This window comes from Panthera uncia, unplaced genomic scaffold, assembly GCF_023721935.1.
Source record: "Panthera uncia isolate 11264 unplaced genomic scaffold, Puncia_PCG_1.0 HiC_scaffold_49, whole genome shotgun sequence".
Classification (NCBI taxonomy): Eukaryota; Metazoa; Chordata; class Mammalia; order Carnivora; family Felidae; genus Panthera; species Panthera uncia.
The window spans coordinates 2367-16328 of NW_026059638.1; the positions used below are offsets into that span (position 1 = coordinate 2367).

Consider the following 13962-nt stretch of genomic DNA (forward strand, 5'->3'; position numbering starts at 1 on the left):
TCACTGTCCTGAGTGAAGATGTTCGTTGACTTGTGATTTCTACTCTAGGCTTTGTCGGCTCTGTGGGCAGCGGGACCATCTGCTTATATTTTCCCAGGTGGGCAAAGGGGACCGACCGGAAATCTGAGTTTACTGACTAATGTTAACACTTCTCCATCCATCACGACCCGTCCCTTGGATTTAGCATGCCTTTCGTGGGGGGCCGGGTTTCTTTCCTCGGATGACCCTTAAGCCGGTTACCCCCAGATCAGAAATACATCCTATCAAAATCTAGTTAAGGGACACATTCAATCAGTGGCGAAGGGTGACAGCTGACAACACGGTTTGATTTTATTCCAGGGTTATTTATGAAATAGGATCCTGGGCTGGCACACTGGGCTTACTGGGCTCCCAGCTACTCAACAGGACGATGAATGGCAGCCCCCTCCCTCACGAGGCGGTCACTTAGTGAATCTGCTTGATAATCAGATTTGGCCACCCGACTAAAAGATGGATTTTCCAACATGTTTAAACGTCAAACATCGACGGGTTGAAAATATGTAAATTCTCCTGGACACGACTGGAGGAGCTATTCTTAGAGGAAAAAACACAAGAGCATGTGAGCGTTCACGGAAAAGTGCCCAATGTTAACCTTGATCAAGATTAATGTCGTCTGCTAGAGTTCAGCCAATAACCCCTGGATTGTCTGGGCCTCTGTGGGCACGCACAGAAAGCACGCCGCCACGTGTCATAAGGGCTCCGGGGGGAAAGGCTGCTTGGGATTCAGACGGAAGGCTCAGAGACAGACTTCCGGAACATTAACTGGCCTTTGTCATTCAGTGTCTTGCCTGGGCTTCTAGCAGGAAAGACAGCTCCTCCTATGACCGATCAGAAACGTTGTTGCTTATTGGAGCTGGTGGTTTTACTGGGGAACAGGGTTTTCCTCGTCTCCCTCCACAAAGCAAATACCCAGACTCCCGATTTCAGTTTTCTCCATTTTCCGCTTTACTAGGTGCTAGTGCGGTTAACCCTCCACGAACCACAGGAAAGCATCACACGTTTCTCAATGGCAGCTGACGAAGGAAGGAGTCCTTTGGAGACGGCAAGGTTCACAGGGTTCACAGACCGATCATCAGAAATAAAAGGGCACAGAGATCAAGCTTTCCGTAAAGAGGATATTGTGTTGATTTATTATAGACTGCAGTTAAAAAAAATATTTTGAGGTTAGCCTCTCCAGTTTAAAAGCACTTAGCCAGGAACACTTGAACAGCTAGGCAATGGTCTCTCCCTCATGGCCCCCCAACACCTCACCAAGTACTGTAAACAGGGTTTTGAGAACATCCCGTCGATTTCTTGACACGAACAACCTAATGCCTTTGCTTCTTAAAGAAAACCACCTTCCAAATTTCCAAAGCATGCACTGTTACTGGGCGTTAGGGATTTCAAAATGACAAATTTCGTTATGGTGTTGTAAGGCCAAAATAGAATACCTGTTTACCAGACACACACATTACGACCAGAAAAAAATTACAGACGTTAACCTAGTGTAACAATTCCATCAGGAATCAATGGGGAAAAAGGCACTGAGTCCCTAGCATTCCACCACATATCTACTATCCACTTGACATGCTTTGAATTCAAGTCCTGTCCGACATTTAACAGCGTTTTCTACAACATACAAGTCACAGGTAGGGTAATATTCTGACACTACAATTCCACTGCCGTATTTTTCACCCGAGTGTACAAATGGGAATGAAAATATGCTATCGGCTTTATTTACAGGTTTATCTCGATGTTTTAGTGGGGTTAAAAAAACAAAAATCAACTATCTCCACCAACGGTTCCCCAGAAAGGTATTTTGGCTACGATTCATGTGTACAAACCACCACGGAAAAGAAAGAAATGGAACCGATGTCTGACCCCAAACACCTAACCTAAAATTTCTCACCCACTAAATGCTGGCAGTGAAACTGCTGTTCTCTGCACTTTACGAGGTGAAACTCTACGTGGGAATTTCAGATCGACTTCTTCTGTCAAAGCACAAGGGCTATGTTGCAATGGATAGGATGCTGAATGAACGTATTCCAGGTGCATTCCACGTGTGAGTGCTGTCGCAGAGAAATCATGAATCTGGAAAGGTGATCGGTTGTTCAAGCTTTCCTATCTTCCCAAAAGATGTAACACAACAATGGCATAACTATACACAAACAGAGGTTAGTTCTGAAAATCCGTAATATACATGCACAAACATTAGAACGTGATGGGGAGAAAAATGAAACACTACAATTCCCACATTGCATTGTTGTTTCCACAGCCTTTCTGCACCGGACGCTTTGTGGCTTCGCGGTGCCTTTTCCTACCAGTAGAGAGAGTCTGCCCATTGGGCTGGTTGGAAACAGAAGGTTCTCCCCACACCCAGGGATCAAGCCGCCCTTGACAAAAGACAGAACCTACCAGAAAAGAACAAGTACAAAACACGATCGGTTATCGGTTTTCTCGAGACGTGCCCAAATGTCCTCGTGCGATCACCTTAAACTTCAGTGATTGGCCCAGGACATTCCCGGAAGCCATGAACATTGACGTATGCCCAGCATTAGAACCAGAGGACAAAGCCTTGATTCTCTTCTGAGCAACGCGAACTGGAATTTCTGCCGCAGCGATCACGGCTGCCACCTCCCCAGTCGTGAGCGGCCACTTGCACAGAAAAAGATTCCTCTCCGTGAGTGTGATTCGGAATACTTCTTCCTCCGGGCGCCAGTTCAGCTTAAGTGGAGAGGCGTATACTCTGGCCTTCTGGTCTGGATAATTTTTGGTTTGGGTCTCTTCATTCTTTCCGTCTCCTCCTCCTCCTCGTTCTCCTGATCGCTCTCACAGACGTGGACCACCACGCTGGGGGTGGTGTCGGTCGCTGCGTGCAATTCATACTTTTCCCCTGGGGAAAGAAGAGAAATGCAGGGTAACTCGGGCAAGGACCGGAGAGCCAAGAAACAAAAGCAAACGGAAGAGCATGTATGGGTCTGCTCGGCCTGGCTTCTGCGGACGTTCAATGGGGACCGAGGGACACAGCCAGATATGCTCTGGATTGGTATTTCTTTGGTGGTTCTAGTGGGGAAAAAAAAAAAAAATTACACACACATACACACACACACACAGAGTCACCGTTATATATTATTCTGCTTTCAAACACTGAATCCAGGCATATGAAAGCAACGGAAGGAGGATATTTTTTAATGACACTTAACGTGTCCACCAGGCCTCCTAAAATACCCAGATGGCTTCCCCATTGTGGTGCGATGTGTTTGGGGAGACAGTGCACGAATAAAACGCGTTAGGAAAGGACATCGAGAGCTTCCGTCTTTTTTAAGTTTATTTATTTATTTTGAGACAGAGAGAGAGAGAGAGAGAGAGAACTCATGAACTGTGAGATCATAACCCAAGCAGAAATCAAGAGTCGGGGGGCACCTGGGTGGCACAGGGGGTTGAGCGTCAGACTTCGGCTCAGGTCATGATCTCACGATCCGTGAGTTCGAGCCCCTCGTTGGGCTCTGTGCTGACAGCTCGGAGCCTGGAGAACTGCTTCCGATTCCGTGTCTCCCTCTCTCTCTGCCCCTCCCCTGCTTGTACTCTGTCTCTCCCTCCCTCTCAAAAATAAGTAAACATTATGAAGAAAAAAAAAAAAAGAAATCAAGAGTTGGATGGTTAACCAACTGAGCCACCCAGGCACCCCATGAGCCTCCCTCTTGAGGCTCCCACCGAGGCGGTTCGCACTGGAGACAGGCCACAAGGGGGGCCCACACGTGGCCTCTGATTCCCTCCACTCAGGACCTGGAGCCCGTGCGAAGGCACGTCCCCTCGCATTCCTGTGACCCTCCACGGCCTCCTCCGAGAAACGGGATAATTATGGCACTGACCTCACAGAGCTGCTCAGGTAAGTACAAGCTAAGTGCCTGGGACCTGCTGCATGGTCCACAGGCCCGTTAAGTGTCACCTGGTTTTACTAATGTTGACAAATAGGGCGCGGATCCTGACTGGTGGGAAGCGGGGAGTAGTAGAAATGCTACGATTTAAGCAGGTGGGGGAGGGCGGTTTGCTTCGGCTGGCTCCGCCCCCTCGGGGTGTAGAGGTGGGTTTTCCTTCAAGTTCTGTGTGTTCTTCCCCAGCCGGATTCCAGACCTTCCCGCCCCCCGCTGCTTTGGGGACGCCTCTGAACACAGAAGGCACTTTTCCTCATAAGAAAGGAAATTGCCTGTTCTCTATCTGGAACGTTCATGGCAATTGCATCTGAAAAGGTGAGCGAGCCTCAGTTCTGTCAGGGAGGGAATTGAGGTGGAGGGTCACAAGATCAGAGCCGTCCGGTCAGGGTCCTTATCTACCTGCCCATCAGCCAGGGTCCAGAAAGCCTCAGTGTAGGGCCACATTTGCAAACTCTTTGCAATCCTTCGGGCAGCAAAGCACGGCCCAGTATGAGATCTGGTTCCAGCTCACTGTCACGTAAACTAAGGGCGAATGGATTGGATTATGTCTGTTTTCTGAAAGGGCTTCTCAAATCAGAAAGGAGGGGTAGGTTCTGGAGTGGGGAGGACTGCCTTCAGCAGCACTCCTTGCCTTTGGAGGAGTCTGTCACCTCCCCCAGCTGGAGGACCCATTTCTTCTCTTGTCTAGCGTCCCGGCAGACTCCAGCCCTCAGCTCGGCTAAGGCACCTCAGCCAGGAGCTCGTGCTTCCTTGGACTGGCCAGGTCCACCTTGACCTTGACACCACCATCAGCAGTGAGTAGTGGGATTCTAGCTTTCTCCCACGGAGGCGATTTCTGCTGGGGGCAGTGTGTTCAGAAATGTGATCTTTTCAGCACGAAACTGCTGATGGTCCGTGAAATAAACCCCTCAATCCAAAGGAGTATCATCAGATTTCTGGTCCAGAAGAAATGGTCTCAGTATTTGTTTGCTCTGTGGACAGGGCAGGAGCTCAAACTGCTTCACCCTAAGACATCCTCACGAACCTGCCCGCTCGCTCACCCCAAACCCAGCAGGTAGGACAGGAACCACCAACATCGGATTGTTTCCAAAAATCATGTGTTGGGCGCAGCCTATGGGCCAGGCACGTTTTGAAGTGCTTTCTACACAACGGTCTCAAAGTATGGCTCACAGCTCCGCTGGGTAATACCCACTGTATGGAGAAGAAGACTGAGGCCAGAGCACCTGTTATCTCCCCGAACACGCACACGTTCGTCCCATCGGAGGACTGAAGACTCTTCTCTCTCAGCTGGGGAGCACCCCAATGGGGCCAAGAGGGGGCGTGCATGACTGGGGCCCTTTCTTCACTACGCCCTACGGTTCCCTTGAACATTCAAAGGAGCAGGTGAGAATCAGACCAACCACCTTGACTAAAGATGAAATTTCTAACGTGTAGGGTGGTTTGTTTTCCCTTTCCAAGTCTAATTGCTCATCCTGGAGTGACAGGGCCTGGGGCTGGTGCTCAGTGGGTGACGGGAAGGATTCCCGTGACGCTGGCAACGAGGGGTCACGGTGCTTGGTACCCATGACCCGCTAAGGAATGAGGCCAGAGGCAGGCAGGTGTGCGTGTCCCCAGCAACCTGAGTTACAGTCGCAGATGAAAACAACTAGAAACCATTCACAAAACACGCGGGGGGGCCACAGTGGGGGGAGGCGCTCCCTGAGGCAGGTGAGCATCTCCGTCTGGGCCCGTGAACGCCACCTCTGCCCATCTGTCTCCCTGCTCCCACCCAAGAGCACCGCTTACCTGGCCCTAGCTTGGAGATAGCGTATAACAGATCATAATTTATGACAGGAGTAGCGTCTTCCACTTGTTTCCAACCAACGGGCGGCGAGGCAGGAGGAGAGATCAGAAACTGCTTGTCCGGATTCGGGGGGGCCAGGTGGGAACTTCCTATGTGTAACGTCTGCGGAGAGAATAAAATACAGGCGCATGGTTTCTGGAGGACAGAACCCAAGCGAGGCGGCAGCGCTCAGTGACAGCTTGTGGAGGACAGGCGCAAAAGGACAAGCCTACGTCTGGGCGGCAGAACGCATGCGGTTCCGGAGGGGGCTCGTGACCCAGTCCGTATGGAGAAGGCAAAGGGGTGACGGCACAAGCATGGTCAGAGCGCCCTCCCAGGACTGGGACCCACAGGCACAGGGACTGCCAGGAATCACCACGGACCGAGATTGGTGGAAAAGGAGTAGCGTCGTAGTAGAAATGGACCAAGTAAAGCACTGTTGCTGACGCCACAGGGATCTCAGCCATTTCTTCTAGCTCCTCAGGTCACAAAGGCAGAACAGAGGCTCCAAGAGGCTAAGCGACAGCTCTAAGATGATACAGCCTCTGGGAGGGCAAAGTGGGGCTGGGGTCCCAGGGCCCCCGCCCACCCGGTGGTACCCCGCAATTCCCTTCCTCTGCGGTTCCAAATCAGATGCCAAAAGCAAAGAAGGAAAAAAAAGATCCACCTGCCAGGAGATTAAAAAAAAATATATATACTATCTTGAGAATGCGAACTGGTGCAGCCCCTCTGGAAAATAGCATGGAGGTTCCTCAAAAAATTCAAAATAGAACTACCCTACAATCCAGCAATTGCACTACAAGGCATTTATCCAAGGGATACAGGTGTGCTGTTTCGAAGGGACACATGCACCCCCATGTTTATAGCAGCCCTATCGACAATAGCCAAAGTATGGAGAGAGCCCAAATGTCATTCATCAACTGATGAATGGATGAAGATGCGGTATGTATGTATGTACATATCGGCAATCAAAAAGAATGAAATCTTGCCATTTGCAACGTGGATGGAACTAGAGGGTATTATGCTAAGTGAAATTAGTTAAAGACAGACGAGTATCATAAGACTGAATATGTGGAATTTAAGATACAAAAGAGATGAACATAGGGGAAGGGAAGCAAAAATAATATAAAAATAGGGAGGGGGACAAAACATAAGAGACTCCAACTGAGGGCTGCTGGAGGGGTTGTGGCTGGGTGGATGGGCTAAATGGACAGGGGGCATCGAGGAGGAACTTGTTGGGATGAGCACTGGGTGTGGTGCGTAGGGGATGAAACACTGGATTCTACTCCTGAAATCATTATTGCACTGTATGCTAATGAACTGGGATGTAAACCTAAAAAAGTTAAATTAAATTAAAAAAAACTAAAAAATAGCATGAAACGATAACCCATGGTTCTAGTCTGGGCTTAGAAGTCCTCTCCGTGCAGTTAGAGGGCTGCCCAGAAAGATGTTGTATCAAAATCTTACCAGTTTGGGTTTTATTTGTATTTTAATCTCCCACTCCCCCCCCCCCCCCCGCCAAATTTTCACACTGAGCGTGCATTTACTTTAATAATCAGAAAAAGTGGAAGGACAAAGTCATTCTAAAGAGCCAAGGTCAAAAACCCGTGCTTTGCTCCGCCACCAGGGGGCAGCGCATCCTAGCTCTAATTTATACTTGAAGGGCCTGCAAGGTGGCCTCCTCCCAGGGTCAGGAAGTGTCTCCACAGGTTCCGCTCCTCTACTGGCCTGGGGAGCTCAGAGCCCCCGTGGGGACGAGACGTAACCAGAAAACTGCACCTGAGAAGCTCCTTCCCCTTCCACGGCCAACCTGTTGGACCCCAGATGCAACAGCATATAGAACTTTGTGAGCTGCCTTGAAAATGGGTCACCTTATCATTGAAGGTCTGGAGGGTGGGGGAGAACCAGAAGGGTGGTGAGCAAGAGAAACGGCAAACCCATTCACAGCCCTTCGAGAGCGACCCGGGGCTGGGACTCCTGCCACCAGGAGGCTTTCTTCGCGTTTGCTACCTGTCTGGTTAACTCTTTTTTTTTTTTTCTTTTCCAGCCAGGCCTGGCAGCCTTGTGCCCACGCGGCTGCCCGCACTTGGCAGAAGGCTGGTTCTCCACCGAGGGAGGCTCGGTGCTGCTGAGAACCTGCACAGAGTGAGGCCCCGCTCAGGTCTGCTCTTGGTCTGAAACAAGTCAGTAGCCCTAACCCTTGAGCCAGGTCCTGGAAACATGCTGCACAAATCTTAGAGTGTTAGACTAGCCACGCCCACAGCCTTGTACTCTTAACTACCACCCTCCTGAATGAGCAGGAAAGGTTCTCCCAGCTCTACTCATCCCAAGGTCAAGGGCCATTTTGGAGGTCGCTTGCTTTTAAACACATGCTGTTGTTTGATTTCTTTCTTTTCTTTCTTTCTTTCTTTCTTTCTTTCTCTTTCTCTTTTTTTCTTTCTTTCTTTCTTTCCTTTCTCTTTCTCTTTTCTTTCTTTTCTTTTTCTTTTTCTTTCTCTTTCTTTCTTTTTCTTTCTCTCTCTCTCTTTCCTCCCTTCCTTCCTTCCTTCCTCTCTCTTCCTCTCCCTCCCTCTTCTTTTTTATTTTGAGAGAGTGAGAGAGAGAGAGCGTGCAAGCGGGAGAGGAACATAGAGAGAGAATCCCAAGCAGGCTCCACATTCAGTGCAGAATCCAACACGGGGCTCGATCTCAAAACTGTGAGATCATGACCTGAGCTGAAGTCAAGAGTCCGGCACTCAACCGACTGAGCCACCCAGGCACCCCATGTTGATGTTTTCTTAAATAGGCGGGACATTCAAAATTTAGAGTATGAATTTTGCCTTCCTCAAAATGAATTCTTAAGAGTTTTTAATCAACCCAGCCGGGCACGTTGACCAGAAAGGCTGTCCATGATACACTGCTAAGTAAAAGAGAAGGCTGTAGTAATTCCTTTTTTTTTTTTGTGCAAGCAAATTAACTCATACTCATGCACTTGTGTGTTTGTATATGTGAAGGGGAAAGTGTGTGAGGATTCACACTAGATTTTCAAAGGTGGTTATGTGAGGCCATGGCTTTGAAGGGGGAGTGGAGAAATGTATCTATCTATTTACTTTAGGGACTTCTGTACCGTACTTGGATTGTTTCAGTTAATCCGTGTTGCTTTTGTCATTTAAATGACAAAATAAACATGCTTAAAAAAAGGGTGGAGATGTAACAATGTTCACTGCAGGTTTATCTGTGATAGTGAAACATTGGAAAACAAGATAAATGTCTGACAGTAAAGACTGCTTAAATATGTCTGAAATATCTATATGGTAGAATATTACGTACCTGGAAATGATCTTATTAAACACATTTTAATGTTGTGGTAGAATGATCACGGATGATACACAGTGAAAAAGGAAGGGTACAGAATAAGATCTACTTAACAAATTTTTTTTTTTAATGTTTATTTTCAAGGAGAGAGAGTGTGAGCAGAGGAGGGGCAGAGAGAGGGAGACAGGGAATCTGAAGCAGGTTCCAGGCTCTGAGCTGTCAGCACAGAGCCGGACGCGGGGCCCAAACCCATGAACCGTGAGATCATGACCTGAGTTGAAGTCGGACGCTTAACTGTCTGAGCCACCCAGGCGCCCCCAGGATATACTTTTAATTCCAACATTGCAATTGAAATGCGTATGCATTAAAAAAAAATCAATGTATAACATAATCAATGTCTAAGCTACTTTTAAAAAGGGTGAGAGGGAGAAGCAGGTGTGTCACTGCATTCAACTCACCTGGGCAAAATATAATTTCATTTCCTTTCCAAGAAATTCAGTCTTATGCAGCTGGAGTCTGGCATCCGCCGCAGATAAGGGGTTGCTGAAGTTTATTCTGACCCGTTTGAAGCTCTTAAAATACTGAAAGGTGATATCCTTGTCATATGTCCTAAAGAGGGATTCAAATTTGGCCTGAAAAGTAATAACAAAAATAAAAGGAGTTAAAATATACCCGCATAGGAGTCCTGCCGACTACATCGCATTTCCACTTGAGGAAGGGAATTATTCGTGTCATTTCGAGAACACCCAACTTCTTTCTTAGACAAGAAAAGCCAGCCTTACCCCTTCAAGGAAGATTTGCTTTTGGCCCCTTTAAATTCTAATACAGGTGATTTTCTCAGAAAGTTAGAATGTAGGATTTCTTAAATTCATTCAGTCAGCAAAACAATTACCAGTGGCAGAAACATTCTTTTGAAAGTAGGAAAGGAGGACATTCCAAGGATGTCCAGCTTGGTAATTTGCCACCCCCCCCCCCCCCCAAACAATTCCTTATGTCCAACAACCTTCCCAGGCCTAGTGAACTCCCACCCCAACTGCTCAACACAGGGAGTGGCTGTGTATATCAGATGTTTCTTTAGGGCTTAAAAACACTGGAACTCATTTGGAAAAAAAAAAAAAAACACTGGGGGAGGGGCACCTGGGTGGCTCAGTCGGTTAAGCAGCCGACTTCAGCTCAGGTCATGATCTCGTGGTCTGTGGGTTTGAGCCCCGAGTCAGGCTCTGTGCTGGCAGCTCAGAGTCTGGAGCCTGCTTCTGATTCTGTGTCTCCCTCTCTCTCTGCCCCTCCCCTGCTTGCTCTCTGTCTCTCTCTGTCTCTCTCTCTCAAATAATAAACATTAAAAATTTTTTTCTTTTTAATTTTACTGCATTGGGAAACAATGAAGTTAATAAGAAACCCTGCATTTCTCAGTGTAAAGGAAGAGGTTTAAAAAGAAATCTCCCTATTATTTTCCCACTGAGTCTGTTACTTTTTAACTCTCTAAAATAATACTGGTTTAAAAATTAATGTACTGCCAATGGACCCACTTCTTTCTTTCCTTTCAAAAATTTTTTTTACTTATTTAAATTCAAGCTAGTTAACATACAGAGTAGTATTGGTTTCAGGAGTAGAACCCCCACCCAGTGCTCATCCCCACCCAGTGCTCGTCCCAACAAGTGACCTCCTTTATGCCCAGCACCCATTTAGCCCATCCCCCGCCCTGCTCCCCTCCAGCAAACCCTCAGTTTGTTCTCTGCAGTTAAGAGTCTCTTACGGTTTGCCTCCCACAAATGGATCCATTTCTGCATGCGGGCTACAATGTATGTATGTTTCTAGCTCTAGTGTTACAACACCTAGTGAAAATTACAAAACAGCATGAGTTCTTAGGATGGAAATGCCCAAGTCCAAGGGTGTTAGGCTTAGATTCAGGAAGGAGCTCATCAGCTTTCTGGGAGAAGCTGTGTGGAGAGTCCCCTGCTGGGCTGGGTCCTAGGGTGGTGGCTTTTGCGGGAGGGTGTGGGGCGAGATGGGAGACCACAGCGAGGTCTCAAGGCTCCAACCAGAGACCGAGTTGATAGACAGTCAAAACTTCCAGAAAGATTGTATGGACGGTGAGGCGTCCTACCCTCCGAGCCTTTTCTTCCAGACTGAACAGGAAGGACAGGTGGTGGGAAGTCTGCGCAAGGCAGAAAGGGCCGGCTGAGGGTCCCATTGGGGGAGGGGCGCGCCTTCTACAAAGGGGACCGAGGTCGAGGAGGAGGCGGGCGGGGCGCACCAAGTACCTTGGAAACCTGCGGAAAGCAGTTTCTGCAGAGGGGAGAGGGGACGCCTTACAAGAGAGAACATTTTCAAGAATGTTCAGTGCTAGAGAGAGGCAAGGGCATGGGACTTCCAGGCGCAAGAGGCTTCACGGGCAGGACAGGACTTGTGTTCCAGCGCGGGGGCGGGGGCGGTCAGCCCGTGCGCACCAGGCAGGTTGTTCCAAGGGTGGGGGTGGTAACAACTCACCAACTTTCTCTCTCTGAATCCCGTGGCTTTGCTTTCGTTTATGAAAACCTCTGAGGGGTTTTGCAGAGGCAAAGAATGAGAAAAATGTTACACAGCAGATGCTTCCCAGAGGATTTCATCTGGCTGCTGGCGGACGTTTTCCCCACCTCTCTCCAGCGGGAGCTCAAGCAAGTTTCTGGCGCAGGGTCTGTGCATATATATTTGGAATTTTGCATGACCTCATCAATAGGCATTGTGACCCACTGTTTAGTTTTGGAGTTATGATTCAGAATTTAGGGGAGATGACTTTGAGGAATATTTTTAGAATACAAGTCAGGGCTCAGGACCAGACCACAAGAGAAAAGCACAGAGTCTGTTAAATCCACATCACTATGACGCCATTCTCCTAAAAAAATAATCTTATTTGTTCTGACAGCTGGGATCTAGCTCTTATAGTTGCTGGACGCTGTCCCTCTTTGATTGAATAAAGAATGATTTTACTCACATAAGGCTAATATGAAATACGTAGCTTTTGTGGGATTTTCACACATAGAATGTGCTGATATCTCGTTCAGAAACCACAGTCCTAGCTCTCAAGCATCATACACACTCGTGCAGTTCAATTTGATTAAAAAAAAAAAAAAATCTTTCACATGTCCCAATATGGCATGGGCTCTAAAGCCTATAGCGCGAACACCACTCCCCAAACACAACACACAGAACTCACTCATATACAATATTGTTAAAGATCAATTAGACAGCTGGGTAGCTACTGATGGAAATCTTACATCTTAATCGAATGAAGAAGAAAAGCACGGTGATTACAATGACTAATTATACTGATTACCACCAATGAGAGCTGCTTCCCCACACTTAAACTTAAGATATTTATCCAGTTTTATTGTTTGCTATGGCTGCATTTTCCCTAGCTAAAGGAAGCTGAAAACTTGAGGACAGGCCCTTGTAATTACCACAGACATACAAATAGCTTTGCGATATTTATTTCCTAAGATAAAATTACATTGTTCTGATCTCTAGATGTCAAAGTGAAATGCTCTGTTCACGGCCAGAAAAAGCTTCCGTCTAAAAGTTTGCTTACAACCTACACAGAATGAAAAATACAAACCATGTTAAAACGTTGCATTACTGATTGGTCAAGGGACCTGGATGTTGTCAAATATTGAGAGTTTTAAACATTCCATCACAGTTAATCCCTCGGGCAACAGCTTTGTTTGATAAAGCACCAAATATTTTGGACTTATTTCAAAACCCCCAAACCCGCAAGACAGCCACATCACACCCCCGCAAATATTTCAGCTGCTAGTTCCAATTAACACAGTGCTTTGAAACCTCTCAAAAATCACATTATATTAGAAGCCTTACCCTGGTTTCACTTTCGCTGAAGATATCACTGTTTGCCACACAGGCAATCAGGGAGCTAAAGCTGTAGTTGAAGTTTCTAAAGTGCATCTTGCTTTCTTAGGGCGAAAGCACTAGCGACTCAGGCAGTCAAGCCCCAAGTGACGGTCCCTTGCAAGAGGCTGGAGGTTGTCGCTCCAGCAGGCCCTTATAAAGCACCGAAGTCCAGCCCCCTGGGAAAAAAAAAGCACCGCTTCTAGAGCATCCTGTTTGGACAGCAAATTCCTGAGTCCAGTCCTGCATGCTTTTAGGCAGACAGAGACAGAGTGTAAGTTTCTACTGGAAAGAGGTGACGTCAACACCTTAGTCATTTTCCCTATGCTAATTAACTTTGCTTGGGGAGGATGGAAAAAACAGCCAAGGTTTGCCTTGCAGCTGCTTTATCAACTCCTCTTGCAACATAGTTTCCACTGGTAGTAATTCCATTCAGCCACTCAGACACCATGCTCCTCAGCTGAATGGGACCACCCTTCTTAAGATGGAAAATGTTACGGAAGAAAAATGAGGAAGGTCTCAGCAGTAAACAGTAATTAGCCTCTGGGGGAGTTTTGAGCCTTTGGGAAACCTGGAAACTCAAGCCTTGGCTAGTTGTTTGATCCCTGTAATTCCCTGAAAACCTCAATCCAAGTTTCATGTTGGGGTATTAGAGAAAACGTTTTGAAATCTTTCTTGGTCAACGAACTCTGTTTTTAAAGAAAAAAGAAAGTGGAATTCATTTTGAAATATGGCGCTTTTTTTCCACCCTAATTGAACTTTACTGGATGAATGTCCCCATTCTCACTTGTATTCCACAGTGGGAATGTGAGAAGAGCTCCTCAAGCAATCCTGGGATTCTTCACTGGAAAATTTTACTATTGTAATCTGGAAACCAGGAAGATGCAACACTTTGATCATTTTCTAGGAGCTACTAGATTCAGAAAAAGATTCAAACACATTTTAGAGAATCTAGCTTCTGGAGTTGAGAAAAGAAAACACTGAGATCAGCTGTCCTGTTTTTGAGACACATAG

General features: G+C 47.1%; 1 protein-coding gene across 2 annotated transcripts; it reads right to left on the reverse strand.

The window, feature by feature from the left end:
* Positions 1-1184: 1184 nt before the first annotated feature.
* LOC125918151 (calcipressin-1) lies at positions 1185-13123 on the reverse strand. 2 transcript variants are annotated; one of them, XM_049624190.1, is made up of 4 exons: positions 12919-13123; positions 9528-9701; positions 5739-5898; positions 1185-2911 (listed from the first exon to the last, which is right to left on the reverse strand). In XM_049624190.1, exons 1-4 carry the CDS (start codon positions 13003-13005, stop codon positions 2739-2741), a joined length of 594 nt encoding a protein of 197 aa, XP_049480147.1. In that variant the 5' UTR covers positions 13006-13123; the 3' UTR covers positions 1185-2738. The 2 variants fall into 2 exon arrangements, with proteins under 2 accessions (XP_049480147.1, XP_049480148.1); XM_049624191.1 differs by having other exon boundaries at positions 11557-13007.
* Positions 13124-13962: the final 839 nt, after the last annotated feature.